This window comes from Protomyctophum bolini (assembly GCF_963924005.1).
Source record: "Protomyctophum bolini genome assembly, chromosome: 2".
Classification (NCBI taxonomy): Eukaryota; Metazoa; Chordata; class Actinopteri; order Myctophiformes; family Myctophidae; genus Protomyctophum; species Protomyctophum bolini.
The window spans coordinates 41,472,739-41,495,824 of NC_137863.1; the positions used below are offsets into that span (position 1 = coordinate 41,472,739).

At 43.1% G+C, this 23,086-nt stretch overlaps 1 protein-coding gene across 1 annotated transcript in view; it reads left to right on the forward strand.

The window, feature by feature from the left end:
• Positions 1-23,086, forward strand: part of LOC308328649 (receptor-type tyrosine-protein phosphatase gamma-like) — a 385,093-nt gene that overhangs the window by 245,546 nt on the left and 116,461 nt on the right. Inside the window, 1 exon segment of the mRNA XM_080782637.1 lies at positions 14,412-14,507. Within this exon segment, the coding sequence (XP_080638763.1) occupies positions 14,412-14,507 (96 nt within the window).

A 23,086-nucleotide genomic window follows, 5' to 3' on the forward strand; every position in this document is an offset into this window, starting at 1 on the left:
CCGCACACTAAACGCAAGCCCAGCGAGAGGACATGGGGGAAATATTGAAAAATGGCTTCACCGAGATTCCGTCGATTCCATTTCTTTCCCCCCAGTCCAGTCCTCCCCTCATGTTGATAATTGAATAAAGTGTAGGGATGACTAAAGTGGCGGTGTCAGTCAAAGCCAATGCAGCACAAGATGGATGGCATCGACCGAGAGACAATAGCAGTCTTTTCTTTTCCGAGAGAAAAATCCACCCCAAAAACCAAGTTCCAGTATGTTATTTATACCTGCAGGCTCTCTCCGACAGTTTATCATTGTTTGTTGCCATGTGAAATTAATAAGTAATTATAGGGCTACTAAAATGGCGTTCATTTACATGTTGCCTGGGTTATCCAAGCTGTAGGAAGAACTGTATTAAAGGCCATGTGTTCCTGTATAGGGCTGCATGCAGCTCACACCAGGGCGAACATGAACCATGGACACCTTAGAGCAGGGGTTCTCAACCCGTGGGTCGCGACCTCTCGGGGGGGGGGGGGTCGCCAAATTATTTTGGGGGGTCCCCAAATTATAAAACCCCCCCCCCAAAAAACAATTTCTTTTTTTTTGTGCAACTGAATGGCTGGAAAGTGGAAATGAAGATTTTACATAATAGTACACATAGTACATGCATACACCTTCCCTAATGATTATATATCTGGTTTCAGTATTTATTCATGCAGTGTATTGTCTCTATTATTAAGGTTATTGTAGCAGTACATTTATATTGGGGGACTCATTCACAACAAACCGTCTCTCTCTCACACTTTGTCATTGCGCCACACCGTGAAATCCATAGTGCTCATTGGAGATTACAGACAGTATTATAGGCTCCTGGCTATGTTAGCCTCTCAGTGTCTCTCTGGTACAAGATGTTGTATCAACGTCAATATTGTAGTTGATAAAGTTCATGGCTCGGGCATGGAGCTCATTAATTTTTTATTGATAATGAGCACCTTATCGATTCAGGCTTATCGAGCCGGGTTCTTATCGGGGGGGCCGACTATCTTTTTCTATTATTTTTTGGACAGACGGGAGACGACAAATCCTGAACAAAACCTTTACTATAGGGCCTTCAAATACAGTACTTTGCTAACAGACGGAAAGCAATAATTTACCTTTTTACTTTTGGAAAATAATATTGAAGAAACGATTTAATGTACCGTCACTTTAAAAAGCGTAATGTTGTTTACCATGAGCAGCGCTGGTTGGCACTAGGTATCGATACACTGTTTCACCGACATGGGCACATGGACACAAACAGATTCAGATTTATTGAATGTTTAAACATGACGTCATGGGGCTGCTATATGCTCGTTCAACATAGGCTCGATAAGCCCAAAAGCTTATTGATACCGGGTACTCAATAAACTTGCCGTCAGGTTTTCTTTCGGGTATCGGGCTTTTGAGCTTCATATCCCTATACTCATCGCACATACAGTATAAACGTACAGTACATACATGTTCTGTTTTAAGGTGGACTTTCTTTCTCTCCGACTCCTCTGGCCGTCTCTCCCCTCCCAAAGAAACCACTTAGGGTATCTATAATAATGATGCATTAAAATGTCAGCTGTATGGGCTGGCTGATTAATCACCTCCACCCGTTAATGTTGAGAGTCTGTCTCCCGCGCTTGCGTTCCCAGATATTAATGCTTCATGGTGTACAGTGCAGTACATCACTTCTCTTGGCTGTGTGTGTGTGTGTGTGTGTGTGTGTGTGTGTGTGTGTGTGTGTGTGTGTGTGTGTGTGTGTGTGTGTGTGTGTGTGTGTGTGTGACTGTGCTGTGTGTGTGTGTGTGTGTGTGTTCGCGCGTGCATGCATGCATGCTTCCTCATAATTACAGTAAGTGTGTTTGTGTGTGTGTGCATGCGTGTGCTTGTGTGGACACATGTCCTCTGGAAGTATGGATGTTGTATACCATACATACACGTCTGTGCAGCATACAGTATATATATATATATATGTGTGTGTGTGTGTGTACATATATATATGAGCAGACACATACAAATGTAAATAGGGTGTGTGTTACTGTGAAGAATGCATATGTCGTGTGCGCTTGTTTATGTGCACGTATCTATGGACTCTCAATAGTCGAGCAGTATGGAAGAACAGTATACGCCTGCAGACGCCATCATGGTTCCATCAGGATGCAACAACATGCTGGCTAAAAGCAACATGTAAAGAATGGGGATAGAGAGGCCCGCACAGCTGTGTTGTTGTGTTGTGTGCATGCTGTTGTCCACGGCTGCGTGGGCCCCATAAACTAAAGGGACAAGGACATGCAGGCTGTAAAAAGCCTTATTGCAGCAGTGGAGCTCTGAAACAACCGTTATTATTAACATGTTTACCATCACGGCTTTCATATCAGCCAGTTTTGTAATTAGAACGCTGCAGGGGCTATGATGAGCACATGGCTTCAATGTCTGATGCTTAGCTTATACGTTATTATTTCTATGCGGCGGTTTCGCTCGCTGAAAATGGCTGTTCACTGTTCACCGCAAATGGCCGGTCTACAAGCTCACAGCGCGTTGCATATCGCGGCAGTGGCTCAGGGGTGGAGTGGCCGGTGGTGGAACAGCCGGATGGGAGCCGTGAGGTTCCCAGTTCTTGTCGAAGTGTCCTTGAGCAAGACACTGAACCCCCAATTGTTCCCGACGTGCAGGTTGGTGCCTTGAATGCTTTCCTCCGCCATCGGTGTGTGAATGTGAATGTGTGAATGGGTGAGTGAATGTAATGCACAATTATATGTAAATCTTGGATAAAAGCGCTATATATAAATGCACCACTTACCACTTACATTGCGTCGTTGTAGATATACAACAACTTTTAAATCACGGCCTGGCTTATCCTCTGCTCACCAGCGCCGCGGCGCTATATCGATCACCGAAATGGATCACGCAAAAAGTGCCTTTATTTCAACTGGAAAAGGGAACACACACACAACGCCGCGTGCGACGCCTCCCTCACCAGCGCGTCGAGTCGTCGACCACCGTGATTGACATCGCCCAGCCTTTATAATCGCTCTCGCTGTTCCCCGCTGTGAGGAGGAGGCGGAGGCGCTCGCTGTGTCTTATACCGTCTTTTGCAGGAGGATAAAACATGTCAGTCATTCAACACGGCAAAGCCTCTTGTCTCTTGTCCATTACTCACTGTGGTGGTGGAGCTCGCTTGCTCAGGTATAGGGGATGGCAGCTCACTGAGAAAACCATTCCTGGCTCTTTTAAGGACATCCGTGTATTTTTATATCGGCCCTGGATTTCATTCTGCGCATCTTTTTTCTTTTTTTTTTACTTACTTACTTTCTCGAAAGTCTTAATAAATTACATTCTATTTCAGTTTCCTCCGTAGAAAACAACAACCAAAAAAACGTTGCTTTTTGAAGGCTGTGACCAATTAGGCAGCTTTCCTCCCATTAATACAGTGACGCAGTGTCGCTGTGCTCCCCGTACAATAAGCTTCTGGGGGTCACGGGCGGCGCAACAACACACAGGAAGACTTTGATTGGCTGTAATGAGCGAGGCCGGGCGCACGTCCTCTATAACCGCTGTTTTTTTTTTTCCTTTGAAGATTGTTTGGTTCTGTTGCAAAGCCGTTGCTCTTGAGCAGAGCAAGACTCAACAACACCTTAGACACTTCACACACTGACTCCAGGAAGGGTTTGAGGAAGAAAGGAGATGTATTTGTATCTCCATGGACCTTGACCGGTATGGCTATATCAGCTATCCTCTCTGCACATGGATTGTGAGTGAGAGCTAAGTCTCCTGGCCCGGGCAACAAGCCAGGGATAGCGTGTGCATGGCTTCTTTTTCTCCGTCTGATGTGAAGATGGAAGTGGACCTCCGCCCACCCCTCCTGTCTGTGGAGCAGCGGGGGGTTCCCTCTGTCTTCTAAGAAGTGTTTTTGAGTGGAAAAACAGGGTTGTTTGTTGTACCGCAGGAAGGAAAGACGCAGCCAAACAACCTCCCCCCGTTGCCTGGTAGGGAAGAGGGGGAAGCATAAACTCAATCTAATTTTCTCGTTTTTTTTTTCTCCTTTTCTCTTGTTGCCACTCCTCACTCACCGATATTGGTATAAGTTGTAGGTCTTACGTCCTTTTATTTGCACTGAACGTCTGTAACACACAGTACTGTGCTTGTATTTGCAGTAAACGTGATAATGTTCAATGCTCTGACCACATAACCACATAATTGTATAGGTTAGCCTGCCCTTTTGACAAAAAGCAGAAATGCATACATGGAACTGAATAATAGAACAAATACAAGCACCAGAGGGGACGAATAAAGATTGACCAAGAAGGAAAATGTTCAAAGAACCAAATCAAATCAAGGTTTTTCCACGTTCCATCTTCGTAACTTTGATTCAGTTAAGTAGGTTCACTGCGTTGTATACCACAGACCACGCTATGAAACAAAACAAATGCATACACACACATATATTATTCATTATGCCATGAGGCACGTACCACACGAGTAAAGGGTAAAGGGTCACCAGCGAACGCGGTGAAGAAGCAGGCAGATGCAGGCAAAGCATGTGTCTGACTAACATTTAACTCATGCACCAGCCAATAATAGCTGGTTGTCAGCTAAATTGTCAGCTGTTTTCTTACTTTGAAATTGGTCTCATAGAAATCATCAATAGTTCCATTCATCATAAAAGTACATTTTTGCCTTTGTGAGACGGTAACAAAGTCTTCTGCATCTTGTTTTATAGCCAATGGTTTCTCTCCTTTCCGGCTAACGCTCCCTTTCAGCAATCATGTGTTTGTCGTCCAGCTCTCTTCCCTGGCAAATCATGTGATGGTGGTGGTGGATGCTATGATGTCATTTTACCATTTTAGGCATTTAGCAGATGTCCAGCTCCTTCAGCCTTCAGAAAGATAATATTCTGACGTTGTCAAGAAAAGACAGACAAACGATGATAAGACTAGCACGGGGATAATGTTGTCAACAATAGCCGTTTTTGTTGTTACTGGCAGAGCTGTGTCACTTATTTTTGCCTCTTGTCTTGGCCAGTCCACACTTGTAAAAGAGACTTCAGTCTCAATGTGGTTTTTAGGCTACTGGTTAAATAAAGGGTAAATAAAAAATACAGGGGTTACATTATTATGTGTCTCCTCGTCTCACCAGGTATTTAGTAAGCGGAAATTACATTTCCAGTAGAGCAAAATACAGAATGAAAAGTTTAAATTGCCGGTTAAAACTCTCACCCGTGGCTTAGTGTTTGGGGTATGGGATGTCAGCGTGGCTGCTTAAAACTCACCCGTGTTGCCGGTTAACCCATTTTGAACAATTCTAAAAAAAGCTATGTCTTCTATGTCAGTCGTTCTTCGATTTGTCTAAAATAGCAGACCTACAAGCACGTAGCGCGCCACACGGTGGCGCGCTATGAGCTTGTAGATAACATAATGCTTACACCAAAAGGGCTTCCCGTCCCCAAAATGGAAATGTGGCTTCCCTGTGAGGTTAGGGTTAGTGTTTGGTATTGGGGTAAATGGGGTAAATGGGAACGGAATGGAATCTAATGCCGTTCAACAAAGTATAGTCAGACATTTGAATTGATACAAATTACTCGGCCTTCGTCAAACACAGATTATAATATTATTCCATTACTAAAACCCCTTACATTCCATGACTGAGTGAACACAAAGTGAGAATCTATGGCTTATCTGTTCATCCGTGAACATTTTGTCACAATCTAATTCAGTGTATATAGACATTGTTGCTGAATGGCAGTATACCATCACATCACATGCTCATTATTTAATTTTTAATATAATGTTCGGTACATCAATTCATGCAAAAACAGATCAGATCGTGCAAAAAACCCATTCATATGTCCTCGGAAATATCGAGGATATTAAAATATTTGATGTTCATGTCCATCATTTGATGGAGTGGTTGATGTGCTCCAGTTTACACACACACACACACACACACACACACAAGCCTACACACTGGAGATTCCTTTTTACGCATCATTTATTTATATAATTTAGATACTGGGGGTTTTCTCCACATGTTGACCTTCATACTGTACGTGACTGCATGTAATATGTCTGTGCGTCCCCTTTTGTTTATGCATTATGTCATGCTTTAGCTATTGAAAAATAGCAGATCTACAAGCTCATAGCGCGCCACCGAGTGGCGCGCTACGAGCTTGTAGGTCTGCTATTTAAAAAAAATTGAAGAACCACTGCCATAGAAACATAGCTTTTTCAGAAAACCGTCAGGATGTAGAAGACATTTTTTAGAATCTGATCTCAGGTCAGAATGGGTTAAACTACGGTCCATATTATCCCACCCTCACGCGGAAGTTATAGCAAGTGGTTGAACAGCAGTACAGCAATGTGGGGCCGGCTGCCCAGCAGGCCTGGTGTCGACAACTGGCAGATGCTCTTGGTTTGTTGTTTGCGAGTGGGAATTTTGTCTCTCTCTACTCCAATGAATAATGATTGAGGGAAGCGTCGCGAAGGGCCAAATGCTAAGTGAGCTGTGACACGACGCGACATTTTCCACTGGCAGAGTGAAGACACGGAGATGCAAAGTCCAAACCTGGAACCTGCAGCACAACCATCTCAACTGACTCATCTCCGGTCTTATAAATTTAAGGCCAGGTTTTTTTTGTATTTGTTCGATGCCTTAATATATTCCTGTAGTTAGTCGCAATTCCGTTTAACCAATTAAGACCTGAGATTCTACAAATGTCTTCTAAATCAGTTTTCATATCAGTGGTGCTCAAACTATTTCATGTCAAGGACCCCAAAAGTTATTTGAAATTGGCCGCGGACCCCCCATATGGAAATACGTTGTATACCAGGGACCACCCAGAAGCAAATAAAATTTGAGTTCAAAACGTTCTTTGGGAAAGATTTAAAAAAAGAAATAGCAGATCTACAAGCTCGTATAGCGCGGCACTCGGTGCCACGCTATATGAACTTGCAGATATAGCTATTTTTCAACGGCTAAAGTTTAAAATAATGGTTTCAAAAAGTGGTCAAAAGTTATATAAGGCGACACAGACGCGTCCTCGGGACGAAATGGGTTAAGAATCACTTTCATCCGAGTAGAGATTAAAACATGAAGTAAATATGCAGGCAGGATTCCGCTCCCCATGCATGACGGCATCATCCTGGAGAGCCGCTCCGTGACGGAGAGGATTTCACTTTCTGCTTCATCCAATAACAGCAACTCCAAAGCAGTCCTCCAGCGCTATATTTTTTCTTTCCCCTCCTCACTATATACCTCTGGGCTGGGAGAGGGTCATTTATCCCATTCTGACCGGGAACCCGTTTTGGTGTTAGCATCATGTTAAGCTTTAGCCATTGAAAAATAGCAGATCTACAAGCTCATAGCGCGCCACCGAGTGGCGCGCTACGAGCTTGTAGGTCTGCTATTTTTGAAAAGTCGAAGAACGACTGACTTTAAAAAAAATCTGATCTCAGGTCAGAATGGGTTAATCAGACCGGTGTGTGTCCAGTGGAAACCTCGTATTAATCTGATCTCAGGTCAGAATGGGTTATATACACGCTGGCTGGCCTCCCTCGGATGCCAATTCCGCCCAATTCTCTGCAGGCTTCCTCTCTAGAATCAAGCCCTGATTCCCTGTTACCCATATTATCACCCCATCAATCTGCTGGTGGCCTTCACATTTTAAACTTAGGAATAGGAACCAATTTGTGTGCCTGCCTGTCAGTCCAGATACCCGCCAGGCCTTATGTGTGTTCTCTCCCCTTTCCTCAAGTCCCCCCCCCCAGACCCCCCCCCCCCCCCCCCGCCCTTCTTCTATACCTCCTGCTTACCGGTCCAAACTGGTTGAGATTTGCATTCCGAAACACTGTGGTTTTCGTGGGCCAGCAATTGTGGCATTTGTGGGTGGCATTGTGTTGTGTGTGGTGCCAACGATCGAAAGCTGAACATGCTTAAAACTGTAGAGGTGATTGTTGCTAAAATTGTTTTTTTATATTGCCAACTTTATTTTGTATTTCTTTTTATCTGCTGCGTGTGTGCGTGCGTGCGCCTGCGTGCGTGCGTGTGTTTATCTCTCCATTGTATTTTTCTTCTTTGTATTACATCCAGTATTATCATTATCATTATCTTGTTACATTGTTTTATTTAACCTTCATTTAAGCAGTAAAAAACACATTGAGACTGCGTCTCTTTTTCAAGTGGGAACTGCAGCCAAGCGGCCAAGGAGTACATAATTACACTTTCAAACTTCAAAAGTTTTACAACAGCCAAATAATAAATCCATGAACAATATACCTCCAGAAGCCTATAGAATATATATACAACAATACTGGTGGTACACTAACAATAACCGGGTACAAGACATTTTGTACAAGTACATTTATATAAATATTTGTGTGTTTTGTATCAACCTGTACGGCGACCTTGAGTGCCCTGAAAGGCGCCTTATATAAATGTATTATTATATGTGCACATGCGAGGGCTATAGTACACATCCGAACATGTGTAGGTGTTGGATTGTACAGTTATAAGACTATCCTTTTGAAACTTCTCAAGGGAACTTTCGAGGTTTGCAGGTTGTTCCCACGACCAGGCAGGGGCCAAAGAAAGTTAGCAGTCTTGCAGAGCATTAACCAACACACCTGGCTCTATGAGTGACAAATAAAACCCTTTTGAATCACTTGACTCTCTCTTTCTAAACGATCTGTTCCCCCCCTGTGGCTGATGGGAGCAAATTAAGTGTTCATTTGCTGAATCGATTGGGTTTCATTTGTACACTCTCGGAATTATGGACACATCAATGGCTAAGTTTCACTGTGTGAACTTACGTACAGTAGCCGTCACTCAAGTTCAGAATGCATCATACGTATATATACAGTACGTACAGTATATACGAAAAAGATTCTAAAAATAAGTGGGCCATTGGCTGTTAGCTACCCTTCATAAAGGCTCTGTTGGCCGAGGAGAAAATAGCACTGTCATGTGCAGTGAAATCTGGAGTGCTATAATTCATCTCTGAGTTGCATTAACTGTCGGCTCTTATTGGTTTCGACCGTTACGTGAAGGGGAATTCCTGTTCAGTCATTGTATTGCTCAGTAGTGATAGAAGTCAGTGTGATTCTCATTCCTCAGTACTATTCACAATGAACCACTTGAACGACCCCATGCATCCCTGTTCTGGGGACTGCATGGGGGGGGGGAAAGATTTGGCTTAGAGTGGAAAAAGTTAAGTGTATGAACTCGTGGCTACGGTGCTTACTTTTTACCAGCTTGCGGTGCAGTGCAAGCCGGTCTATATTCAGTCGCTATGTGCTTAGTTGTGACGTTTTCATCCCATTTTGTACTTTTTCCTCATTGGCTGTCCTTTAAGCCATGAATGGGCAGTCCAAATAATGGAGAATTTGCGTTATATTTTTCTCTGAGTCCAAAATGCCTCCCATGCGTGATGCTGTATGTGATGTGATGCGTCGTCACTGCATTGGGGGGGACTGAATCAGTGCAGCGCAACAAGTTCACCAAATCGTCCTCTCAGGCTATGGCATCACAATCGTAACCGCTTTGAGAATGCTAAAAACCAAGGAGTATTTCAAGGCGTGGCGATCACATTAAACATGCCTACTGTATATAAGCCTTCTTCCTCTATATACACTGGGCGGCGAAACAGCATCTGATGGAGAATGCTTTGGTACATGTGAGTGCTGTGAGCACTTCTCCATTATATTACATCTATGAGCGGTCTGGGTCTGTCGTGTGACTTTGTCTGATGATAACCCATTCTGACCTGAGATCAGATTCTAAAAATGTCTTCTATACATCCTGACAGTTTTCTGAAAAAGCTATGTTTCTATGTCAGTCGTTCTTCGATTAAAAAAAGAAAATAGCAGACCTATACAAGCTCGTAGCGCGCCACTCGGTGGCGCGCTATGAGCTTGTAGATCTGCTATTTTTCCACAGCTAAAGCCCAAACAACACAGTTTTATCGAGAACACCCCTCTGACGATGTCATCAGCACTGAGATACGCTCAGGCCAGGATTATTATAATTACATACCGTACAAATGAATAGATTCATAATGAAATGTGCTGCGTGTTCAACTGTTCAAAGGAGTCGACTGAACTTGAAAACACAAAGTATATAGAAACAAAAGAAAGAAATATAATCAAATTGATATTTTAAAACAACCTTGATCTAGAAAAACACCAAACATCGGGCTCTCCCTCGGGCTTCTGCCATACCACACAGTATACAGACATCCGGATGCACACGGAATCCTTATAGAAGGATCGGACAACAATGAAATGAAAAAATGCTGCTAGAGAAAATATTGACAATTGAGACAGTGATGTTGGCAGGCGAGAATGTTGTTCTCTGGATAAGCACAATGGATTCTACTGGAGCTGTTTTGTAAACACATGTATAACGCATGTACATACAGTATACATGTGTACAGTACACACACGCACGCACGCACACACACACACACACACACACACACACACTGTAGATTCTGCAATTGTTATGATGTCTGTAAAATACATATATGAAAGCCTGACAAAGGAGCTGACTGGCCTGCGTGCGTCAGTGTGGATCAATTCTATATATCATCACTATGACAACCAGCAGTGAGTCGCATTTCTGTATTTGCTCGCGAGCGTGACGTGTGTGTGTGTGTGTGTGTGTGTGTGTGTGTGTGTGTGTGTGTGTGTGTGTGTGTGTGTGTGTGTGTGTGTGTGTGTGTGTGTGTGTGTGTGTGTGTGTAAGCTAAGGTCAGCCTTCTTCATAAAGCTCCTTTCAATACAACACATTGTGAGACAAAGTACTCGTGAAACGTGAGTTTTCTCTGGCCGATTTTTTTTTTTTAAAGAATCAACTGACTCTGCATTTTGTTTGTATATCGCCGCGGGAAAGGAAGGAGAGTTCAGATCAGCTCACCCTTTATCTTAGATTTTCTGACAGTTTAGAAAGACCTTGATCATGAAGACCTGTGAGTATAGATCTCACGGCGTCCTGAGGGCTCAATAATTTCAATATGTAAATGGAGGGGGCCAGCCTGCCGTATATAGGGCTTTTTATATGTGATTAAAATAATGTTTAAATGGATGCTGATGTGCTTGCATTGTGTGGGCGGGTGGGTGCGTGCGTGCGTGAGCGCAGGGTGTAAGGGGTCTTTTCTAATGATTTGATTCAGTAGCCTATACACAATAAAGGTCTGAGCTATTATAAATAATGACCTCATACTGTACAAAATAATTGCAGAAATACCATTAAAATGCTGTTATAGCAGACATTCTCATTCTTATACAGGATCAGACCAAGCAAACATAAAGCAACAACAGCTGGGTAGAGCAATCAGTGCAGTGTGGTTAAAGAAAACAATCGCTTTTCTTTTAATGACGGGACCCACACAGATTGACCTAGTCTTGTCGAGGTATATACATGGAATCAGAATAGATTAAGTGCAGCCCGTATGCAATCACTCTAGCCCAAATTGGGTTTTTCTGTGAGGCACTACCTTTAGAATATCATTAAATCAGCCCTATTAAAAGAATATTAGGTTTCAAACACAGTCTAAATGTAACCAGAAGAAGGTTAAAGTACCCCAAAAGTGACATTTGGGTTATAGTTTCAGCAGACGGGAATTAGACGAAAGTTTCAGAAATAATCTACCGGTAATCTAGCAACGGAAGATATTTAGCCTACTCAAATTACTTATTTGTGTATAAAGCACACAAAATATGTGACTATACAAAGCAAATGTGCACAGACCAAAGTTTTATTTTATTATGTATTGAGTAGAGCAAATGAGTATAGCAGCTGGTTTCTATTATGTAGCCTGTAGCGGGTGGTTGGTATGTAGGTGCAAAACAGGTGGTTGCTAGGCTGTAGTAACTAGTAAAGCCTAGCAACCATCACTGAAGGATAACTGAAGTCTGCACGATACAGTACGACCCCTGGGCGTGTTCCTGGGGGGTCTTGGTGTTCCGGGGACCCCCACACGGTAACTCTGTCATTTCTCGAAGATTATTATTATTATTTTTGAAACACCAAAAGTAAAGGGGTTCCCGCCCCAAAATGGGTTATTAAATATGGCACGCTACGGTCTACTTTTGTCGGTACTATGATTAGTGTAGCGGTGTCAGCTGAGCTGTGTAGTTCGTCTACTATATACTGCATGGGAAATTACAGACTTGTCTACTCAGGGGACATGGGAGGGTTCTGTGCATCTCCAGTAGGGGGCAGAACAGAGCACTCTTCATAGCATCTTGAACACATCTTTCTAGTTTGACTTGTTTGTTCTCATGCACTGCAGCGCTGCTCTATAGATTATACTTTAATTATGCACAGCTGATGAGAATGCATGTTTCAGTCAAAGCAGTTTTTTTCTCCCTGAACGCCGCACACATCTAGTACAGTACATATACAGTACGTACATTTACAAACTCTGTTTTAGACAGCTGGTAGATTCAGTGCCACACCAAAACAATTGTGTTTGATCTTTTGCTGTCTGCTCAGTGTCTCCTGTATGCGTAAATACTAGTAGGCATAGAGAATGTATAGTTGCAAATTATGTGTCCACACTACAGACAAGAATATGTAAAGTATCAGCTGTAGACTGGAATCCCTTACAAATAGACCATTCCTCCTATAGCACAAAAATAGAACACTGCATATACATGTAGTACATATATGTACGTAGGTTTCGAAAAAATCTGCCGAGGCACTCTCCGAAAGAAATTAAGCATATTACAGCTGTTCAAAAAATGATTCCAGTTGTTATAGAAAGTACTTTTTACTTCAGGAAAAAAGGGTATTTTATTCCCAGTCTTCTGTAGAGTTACATAATTTCTGCAAGACAAATTCGTTTTTTTAAGACATTGTGATTTACCACACTAGCAGCAGCAAAGGGTGTATTGGATATATTATTGGCTTGTAGCCGGCCATACTGTGTGAATCTGTTTCATGTATTTATGTCAACAGACCATGTGTATGATGATGTACAGTACAGTGTAAACCAATGAACCCCAGCATTCCCTTTCTGGGTATGACATCTGCATCGAGTGGACCTCTACCCACTGCACATGTAAACAGAGCATAATACCTTTAAAGACCTATAGTGAAATGAAAAATAAGCTTTTCACACGGTTTAGACCATATCCGTGGTCATCATATGACACATGGGCATTACTTCCTTTGAAGGAAAACGCGATGCGTGATGACATTGTCGAATGTTGCATGAATACAAATTAAGCTTCATTGATTTCATCTGTTTTATTCCCATCGCTGCGCGTCCGTCCAAACAAACACAGCTGATGTTTATTACAGAAACTACTCCGGTTTTAATCTCATTCAAGATGACATCCAGACAGTGTGTATTACTCATTTTAAACCTAATCAGTACGCTACAATATGTATCTGAAAACATTATAGGTTTAGAAATAAGCCACAAGCGTTTCTAGCCTGTCTCTCTGTGACATAATGTCAACAAACAAAAACACACCGCTTTCCGTTTCAGAGTGAACACTTAAATCTTTTAGACTTTCTTTTGTTTTTGCACACTGTTTAAATTGTTTTGAGAAAGAAATGCTGCTGTCAATGCTACTGAACACCCTTTACGTCTGTGTAAAAATATTGAACCAATAGAAAATATTAAAAAGTTTAAGCGCTTTGTCAAAAACTTCCTAACTCCACTTGAGCTGGATGTTTTTTTGTTTTTCATTTCCTGAAAAAAAGAACATTTTGGAGTTAGGTGGTTTCTTCCAGACAGCAGAGATACCGAACATGTGTGTGTAGCGACGCAATGTGACACAGCTCTGTTAACCCCCCAAATGTTTTTATTATATTAACACAGTGCTGTACCCCACAGATGTCTTTATAATGACTGTAACACAGTGCTGTACCCCACAAATGTCTTTATAATGACGGTAACACAGTGCTGTACCCCACAAATGTCTTTATAATGACGGTAACACAGTGCTGTACCCCACAAATGTCTTTATAATGACGGTAACACAGTGCTGTACCCCACAGATGTCTTTATAATGACGGTAACACAGTGCTGTACCCCACAAATGTCTTTATAATATTAACACAGTACTGTTATCCCCATATATATTATATTTTGACACTTTGCTTTGGCCAATGTATGTTTTCTCATGCCAATACAGCTCAATTGAATTGAATTGAATTGCATTGACATAATACAGGTAGTCTGCAAAAGTAGGACGACCTACAAGCTCGCTTGATCGGTAACTTCCGGTGAAGAGATATGGTGTGGAGGGAAAGAGGAGGGGGCCAAGTATAGACCCCTGGGGGACCTCGGGCCAATGGTACATATGGGGTTTTAGTGGTTGATCCTCGGTCATGTCTTTAATGAACTGCTCTCTCTCTTTCTCTCTCTGCTTCTCTCTCCAATTGACAAACAGATGCAGATATACATGTACAACTCGGACGACTTTGACAGCCTGAGTGCAGCCATGAGAGAGAAGAGGATCGTCGCAGCCATGGCTGTCTTTTTTCAGGTGGGATGAATTATACATGCATTGTTTGTGTGCAAACATTAGCAGTATCCGAATCAAGGATTGGAGCTCGTTAATTTTGATTGATCGATCAGGCTTATCGAGCCGGGTTCTTATATCAAGCCCACTATCGAGAATTTTCTATGATTTTTGTGGACAGAACCAGTATCTTTTCTTATTGGCCAGTTGTGACTGTGACTGTGAGTTCGTGGCTGACCACCATCTATAATTAAATGATGACAATAGTTACAAATATTTTTTTAAATTTGTGCAATAAGTGTTATAGGCACTATATTATGAATAGTACTGTAATAATTACGATAAAAATTTCCATCTTCAGCTCTTTATAAACAAAACTAACCAAAAACTATCACTTGAACTACTATTTACTAGGTCCTTTAAAATACTTTAAATACCCAAACTGCGTTGGGGGGGCCCAGAGGCATTTGGGGCCCACCCATAAAATTATAAATACATACAGAAATGCAATGACAGTTGCAGTCCTGAGAGCCTGCAGGTACCGTACGTTAAAAAAATCACAACTACTACTGTGCAGTGTCCCCCGCTGTTTAATATAAACCAAAAGGCAGTTTGGGCTTGTTTTCACAGGCTGCAGCAGCTTGGCTGCTCTGCTCTGTTCACAGTCGTGTGACAGGCACCGTCACGACGGCTGTACGGTGCCCCGCTGCGCTGTGTATTTATAAGCCAAAACACTGTGTGTTTGGGTTGTTTCGACGGTCGTTTTTCCGCATGTCGGACTACTATTGACATGTCGGAAAAGCGTATACGCACCCCCTTAATGTGTTGTGTACCGTACGGTCCGTCCATATTATCGTGGGCCGCTATGCTCGATAACAGCCCAAAAGCCCAAAGCTTTGATACTGGGTATATACTCAATAAGCTTGTTATCTGTTTGGGGGGTTTAATCGGGGTATCGAGCTCCATCCCTATAATCTGAATGTGAAGATAGCAGTGGCCGTGCAGTATATGCCTGCATGTATGTATACTCTTCTCTCCTGCTAATTGCACTGCTGCTTCTTCCTTTGGTATTTCAGTATTTCATCTTAGGCATGGCTAACAGGTGTTTTTCCAGCGTTAGAGCTTCTTTCAGTGCTGTGTGTGTTATGTGCGCGTGGGTGTGTGGAGTGTGAAACTGTATATAGATCAAGGTAAAAGGCCAGCTACCAATAACCCATTCTGACCTGAGATCAGATTCTAAAAAAATGTCTTCTACATCCTGACAGTTTTCTGGAAAAGCTATGCTTTATATGTCAGTCGATTTTTCTAAAATAGCAGACCTACAAGCTCGTAGCGCGCCACTCGGTGGCGCGCTACGAGCTTGTAGATCTGCTATTTTTCAATAGCTACAGCATAGCATAATGCCAAAAGGGGTTCTCTCGCCCAAAATGGGATAAAGTCCTCTGCCTCTCCTCGTGGCCCATTGAGTTGAGTGGTGGGCGGGCTGGGGGATCATTGTCATTCCATCATTCTCAATTGGCGGGATTAAAAGTTCATTTGAGGCCATCGATTGCCTAAGTGGGCATTTTCTTGGACCATTACCTCTCGGTTATACTCGTTTTATTCTCTCCGTCTCTCCATCCTCTCTCTGTCTGTCTCTCTGTAGGCATATCTCCTCCGGCTCGACGCACGCACTCTGTCTCTCGGTTTGACTCATGTTCTCTCGCACACACGTGCACACACACACACACACACACACACACGCAAAGTAACGCTAGAAAACACTTACAGTTGGCAGACGGCCTACAAAAGACACTCTCTCTCTCTCTCTCTCTCCATTCATTCACCCTCATACCGTATTGCTTTCGTCAGTACAGTATATTTGAAGATTGTCCAATAAAGGATTACTACTGAGATTACTACTCATTAACAACACGTACAGTATGTGTTGACAATGTGCTGCATTTGATTGTATACTGTAAAAAGACAATACCCCGAGCCCTGATATTTCTGTCACATTTGGGTCAAACCATGAAATGCTCGACAATACAAAACAATTATAACCACATGTCAGCAAACAGCAGATCTGTGCTCTGTGCCAAACCCAGAAAAGCATTACGGAGCAATAGAATACAGTATTGCAAAATGCTCCACAGGTTGAATTTAGGTCTCTCAATTCAATTCAATTCAATTCAACAGGCTTTATTGGCATGACGTTTTACAAGTGTTGCCAAAGCACAATCACAGATATTACAAACAACAACATAACAACATAATATCAATGACATGAAAAAATAAATTAAAATAATATAAAATAAAGCAGGTGGTGCAGAAAATAAAACATGGCATACTGTATGTGTGTCCTACTGGTTGTCCCTTTTCTTGTGACAGGAATTGACATATTTTTCAGCCAAAACTGCACATTCTTTCTGTTCCCCCAGAAGGACTGGTAATCTTTCCCTTTCTGTCATACTTCTGAATTCTGGGAAATTTGTTTCAAATTTTGGGAAGAACTCCTCTCTAATATTTGTGTAGTTTTTACATTGTGTTAAAAAGTGTAACTCTGTCTCTATAGCTCCGTCATCACAGTGACAGCACAGCCTCTCCTCTCTGGGCAGCCAGGTCTGTCTGTGTCTGCCCTTCTTTATTGCCAGACTATGATCACTCAGTCTGTACATTGTCAAAGTCTTTCTCAGGTTTTTGTCAGTTACTGTGGTTAGGTAGTCTGCCACAGTATACTGTCTGTTTAGAGCCAAATATGTTTCTAGTTTGTGTTGTGATTGTGTGAGTTCGTTCCAATATGTGATGTATTTATCTTTTTCTTTAGTTATAATTTGGTTGGGTCTAATCTTCTGAGTGATAGTGTAGCTGCACTGAGGCTGTCTGGGGTTTGTGATGTCAGAAGGTGAGAGGTCAGCTAGTTTCAAAACCAGCTGACTGAGGGGGCTCTTTTGGATGTCCAACTCTTGGCAGGCAAGGGCTTTATAATGGTAACAGGCAGGGTCACTCTTTTTAATATGGCTCCAGAATTTCTCTCTCTCTCTCTCTCTCTCTCTCTCTCTCTCTCTCTCTCTCTCTCTCTCTCTCTCTCTCTCTCTCTCTCTCTCTCCATCCCTCCCTCAATTTAATTTTGTTATTACCACTTCACTAGCTCTCTTGCTGCCATTCACAGTTCTAAGACTTATAATAGTTTACCACACACACACACACACACACACACACACACGCACACACACTCGCACACTCTCTCTCAATTGTCGAACGTGATGCTATTGCACGCGGTGGCAGACAGCAGAGATTGATTTGAACTCGTGAACTCGATAAGTTGGTGCTTCCAGATGGATCTCCAGGGGTTTAGCTTATGTGTTTGTAGCTATGCAAATCACTCTCTCTCCGTGTGTGTGTGTGCGTGAGTGTGTGTGTGTGTGTGTGTGTGTGTGTGTGTGTGTGTGTGTGTGTGTGTGCGCTTGCATGCATGTGGGTGGGAGCTCCCTTCAGAAGAACATTTTACTTCACTCATCTCGAGGGGACTCGACTTTTTTTCTGCTATAATATCTCCAGTAAAGCACTTGTCAGAAACTCAGAATGCGCGCGTGCGTGCGTGTGTGCGTGCGTGCGTGCGTGCCTGGAGACGCTGTCCCAGGGGTCTGGTTGTGTTGAGAAGATGTCCTGTTGAGCAAGAAGCTCCCCTCCTGGGAGCGTGAGCTTAACCCATTCTGACCGGGCACCCATTTTGGTGTTTAGCATCATGTTATGCTTTAGCTATTGAAAAATAGCAGATCTACAAGCTCGTATCGCGCCACCGAGTGGCGCGATACGAGCTTGTAGGTCTGCTATTTTTGAAAAATCGAAGAACGACTGACATTTTTTTAGAATCTGATCTCAGGTCAGAATGGGTTAATCAGACCAGTGTGTGTCCAGTGGAAACCTCGTATGAATCTGATCTCAGGTCAGAATGGGTTAAAGCTGTCCTCCCCATGCTGCCTGCGCCTTCAACACTCAAAGCAGCTCCACTCACACAGTGCTGGGAACAAGCGCTCGAATGCGATACTTAAAGGGACATTTCACCGCTGGAAGAAACTGCAGTACAGTCTACAGTACAGTGCATCCATTGTATGCCTCGTATACTTTATATCAAAGCTTTATATCGAATATATGAAACGGTTTCGACGAAAATCAACTTTTAACACTGGCCCGGTTGCTATAGGCAACGCCTTGCATAATAGGCCTATATATACCCCCAGCACCAGGATACGTGCGCGTGCGTCCCATATAGGGCCCCATTAAAAGTAGGATCTTCTTTGGCTGTTAACCCATTCTGAACGGGAACCCATTGTGGTGTTAGCATCATGTCGTGCTTTACCTATTGAAAAATAGCAGATCTACAAGCTCATAGCGCGCCACCGAGTGGCGTGCTACGAGCTTGTAGGTCTGCTATTTTTGAAAAATCGAAGAGCGACTGACATTTTTAGAATCTGATCTCAGGTCAGAATGGGTTAATCAGACCAGTGTGTGTCCAGTGGAAACCTCGTATGAATCTGATCTCGGGTCAGAATGGGTTAACTCTGAAAGCTGCAGCGCTGTCCGTGGTGATCATCATCCATACGAGGTTCGGATCTGATTAGTGATTTTTTTAGTGACGTTTATTGTTTATTTATTGTTTATTTTAATGGATCCCCATTAGCTGACGCCGGGGCGACAGCTAATCTTCCTGGGGTCCATACAGTACATACAAAAAGTACATAAATACATAATTACAATTTATTCTATAAAATGTAATGCAACATAATAAGAATATCATTATGGTCATGTGGCCAGCTGTATAGCAAGTGTTCCTTTAAAGCATATTTGAAAGATAATTAGATAGATAGTTATGTTAATGTGAGGTGGTAAGATGTTCCAAAATGATATTGATCGATACGTAACTGTTTGTTTGAGGAGGTTCGTTTTTTGGAGCCGGGAGTGTTAAATGACAGAGGCTGGCAGTTCTGGTGTGATGATTACGTCTGTCACTTGATTCTGTTTAAACACTGTTTGAAGAAGTAATCTGGTGTTTGATTAGAAATTATGTTTCTAACAAACATGGAGGACACTGCAATGGAGTTTGTTTTTGAACAGATAACCAGGACAGGCGTTTATGCCTATATTCAATATTTGTGTAGAACAATGAAGTAGAACAATGAAGTGCCAGTCTAGCAGCTCGGGTTCTGAACAAGTTGTAGTTTGTTCAGGTCTGCTTGACCATACAACAGGACAATAATAAAGGTGACAAAACACCAATGACTGCATCACTTGACCCATGACTGAGGAGCACTTCCTGACCATGGCTATATACCTCTACCCATTTTAGTTACAATGCCATCAATATGGTCCGACCATGACAATTCACTGTCCAGTAGAACTCCAAGCAGTTTAGTTTTCTTAACCTGTTCTATTGGTATACCTGACATTGATAGATCGCAGCTGAGGGTAACCAATAAGCATATTATGCCGGTGCCAAAAACAATACTTTTCGTTTTCAGATTCAGATTCAGATTTTTGAAATACTCCAGTAAAGTAAAAGTACCTAAAAAAATGTACAGTACTTGAGTAAATGTACTTGGATATAGTCTACACCACACTGCTAATGGAGACCCAATACATAACATTAGGGAGCTCTTTGTGTGTGTGTGTGTGTGTGTGTGTGTGTGTGTGTGTGTGTGTGTGTGTGTGTGTGTGTGTGGGCGTGCGATCAAGTGGGAATACTTTAAATTCCTCTCTCTCTCCCTATGCCCGGTGCATTTATATCTCTGTCTCTCTGCTCCCTTCAGCATATTTATGCGGCAATTGGATTGCTGTCGCTTTCCTGGTGGCATGTATTAATTAAATCATCGCGGTCGCCACACAGGACAAATTGGCCCTATCAGCTTGGCTAAGCTTCGGGAGAGCCACGGAGGCGCCGCGCGGCGCCGCGTACACCGGCCCCTGATTGAAATAGATGGTAGCGGTAAACAGCTATCATTACGCTTTTATTGGTTTATTTACGGCGCGGCACGCAGCTTCCATTTGCTTTGGTGCTCGGCGAGGCGCGCCAAGATGCCTTTAACCCATTCTGACCTGAGATCAGATTCATACGATGGTTTCCACTAGTGGACACACACTGGTCTGATTAACCCAGTCTGACCTGAGATCAGATTCTATAAAAAATGTCAGTCGTTCTTCGATTTTTTTTAAAATAGCAGACCTATACAAGCTCGTAGCGCGCCACTCGGTGGCGCGCTATGAGCTTGTAGATCTGCTATTTTTCAATAGCTAAAGCATGACATGATGCTAACACCAAAATGGCTTCCCGTTCAGAATGGGATAAGCTTTCTGAACTGGAGTCGCCCCCCAGGGTGGATGTACACGGAGAGCCCTGACACAAATCAAGTCCGAGCTCCACTCCATTCCAGTTTTATTAGTCGTCCCTTTCTCCGGGAGTTATACCGCTGTGTAACCGCTTTGCGTCTCGCCTCAATCACACCGTGTTTTATTGCATTTCTAATTGATTCACCGTCGAGACAACAACACAGTATAGTCTCAAAGCTATCTAAAATGTTAATTTCTATTGATTTAACCCATTTTGACCTGAGATCAGATTCTAAAAAATGTCTTCTACATCTTGACAGTTTTCTGAAAAAGCCGTGTTTCTATGTCAGTCGTTTTTTTCGATTTTTCAAAAATAGCAGACCTACAAGAACCTGGGCTGTGTGTGCTCCAGTTCCTGTCGATTTGATCCTGCATGAAATCCAATGAAACTGGTCAGATGACCAATTATATCCAATGAAATCAACAGGAAGTTGGAGCACACACACACAGCCCAGGAAAAAAGGTTGAATAGAGTAATGTCTTGCAGAAATCAGCGAGTTGAAAACACAGGCTTGAAAGGTTCACTGCTGTGGTCTCTATAACATTACACCTATACTGTAGCTACATGTTTAAGCATTTATTTCATTTTTTCACAGCTCTGACACTTATTTCAGACATGCTCTAGTATGTGAAGAGTCTGCCTGTGCTATCAACTCATTTTGGACGAAAAAATAAGTTTTGCTGGAGGTTGCGCGGTGGCAGGCTCTCAGTCAAAATCTGGTCACATTTTGTCAAAGGAACCCTTTCATCCTCTCAGCAAAGGCTTTTGAGCGCCCTCTGCCTGGAAAGAGAAGCTCGGGGGAGCTTTTCTTCTTTGGGTCCTTAGAGAGAGAGAGAGAGCCAGGACTTCTGAGATCACTTGACAAGGCATCCCTGTTGGCAACAAAAAAACATCGCCACGATTGAGGTCCTGTCAAAGTCTTGACGTTATCTGTGAGCATTCCAGCCTTTTGTCATGTCCCTCTGTGACTTCACGAGTTCCTACACACTAGTTCACACTAGTTTTCTTGCTCTTATACCACATTTGAAAGCTGGCTCCAGACCTGCATTATAGTACAGTATGTGTGCCAACTCTGGACCCCTTTTCTCTATTTTTTTCACCCCTTTGCCTTTCACTTTCAATGAAGCAGAAATATCTTTTTCCTCGTGCCGTCAATAGTTTCAGCCAACAAAACAAAAAGAAGAACAAAAAATTCACACGTAGGACGTGTAGTCATTTGGCAGTATATGTTATAGTTTGGCTGCATGCTATAATGCAGAAGGCCATCTTTTCGACTTGGCGAACAAACATGTAGATCTCCCCCCCCCGCTCTGCATGAGGCCTGTTTGAACTAGAAAGCATCAGAATCGCCGCTATATACATTTGGGTCATTCGTTTAAATTATAGATAAAGGGGGGTAGGTAGACCGAACGCAGTGCTCAGTGGGAAGGAGACCTCGGATGCTCTCTCTATTCATATAGACTCAATAAGGTTTGAACACGCGGTGCAGTCTCTCTATATAGTACCACTTCATTCTGCTCTGAAGCCATTACCCCCCCCCGCCGCCCTCCCAATGGCGGTAATTAGGTGGCGTGCGCCAACACGGCCGAAACCAACCACCGAGCTGCTTCCAATTCAGCAATCAGCACAGCGCTCGCCACTTGAGCAGACATTAGGCCCAGCGGTTACACGGGAGCAGAATTCATTACGTTATAATTTGCTGTCAGTCTTTGGGGGCTGTTCGACTCCCCGGTTATTCCAGAAGATTCAGTGTGCTCATGTTTAACCCATTCTGAACGGGAAGCCCTTTTGGTGTTGGCATCATGCTATGCTTTAGCTATTGAAAAATAGCAGATCTACAAGCTCGTAGCGCGCCACTCGGTGGCGCGCTATGAGCTTGTAGATCTGCTATTTTTGAAAAAAATCGAAGAACGACTGACGTAGAAGACATTTTTAGAATCTGATCTCAGGTCAGAATGGAAAACTGTCAGGGTGTAGAGGACATTTTTAGAATCTGATCTCAGGTCAGAATGGGTTAAATCGATGAGGCTCTTTTGCTCGTCGGTGCCGCGCGCCACACAGCGATGAAAGGCGGCGATCCCGTCCCGCGCGTGTGTGTGTGTGTGTGTGTGTGTGTGTGTGTGTGTGTGTGTGCATTGTGTTGCCCCTCCCACGCCCACGTGCGTGGCCGCCCGGCCCGCTCGCTGCCCTACTTCTAACGGCCGCATCGCTCACGTTGAAGAATCGTCTGCCAGCG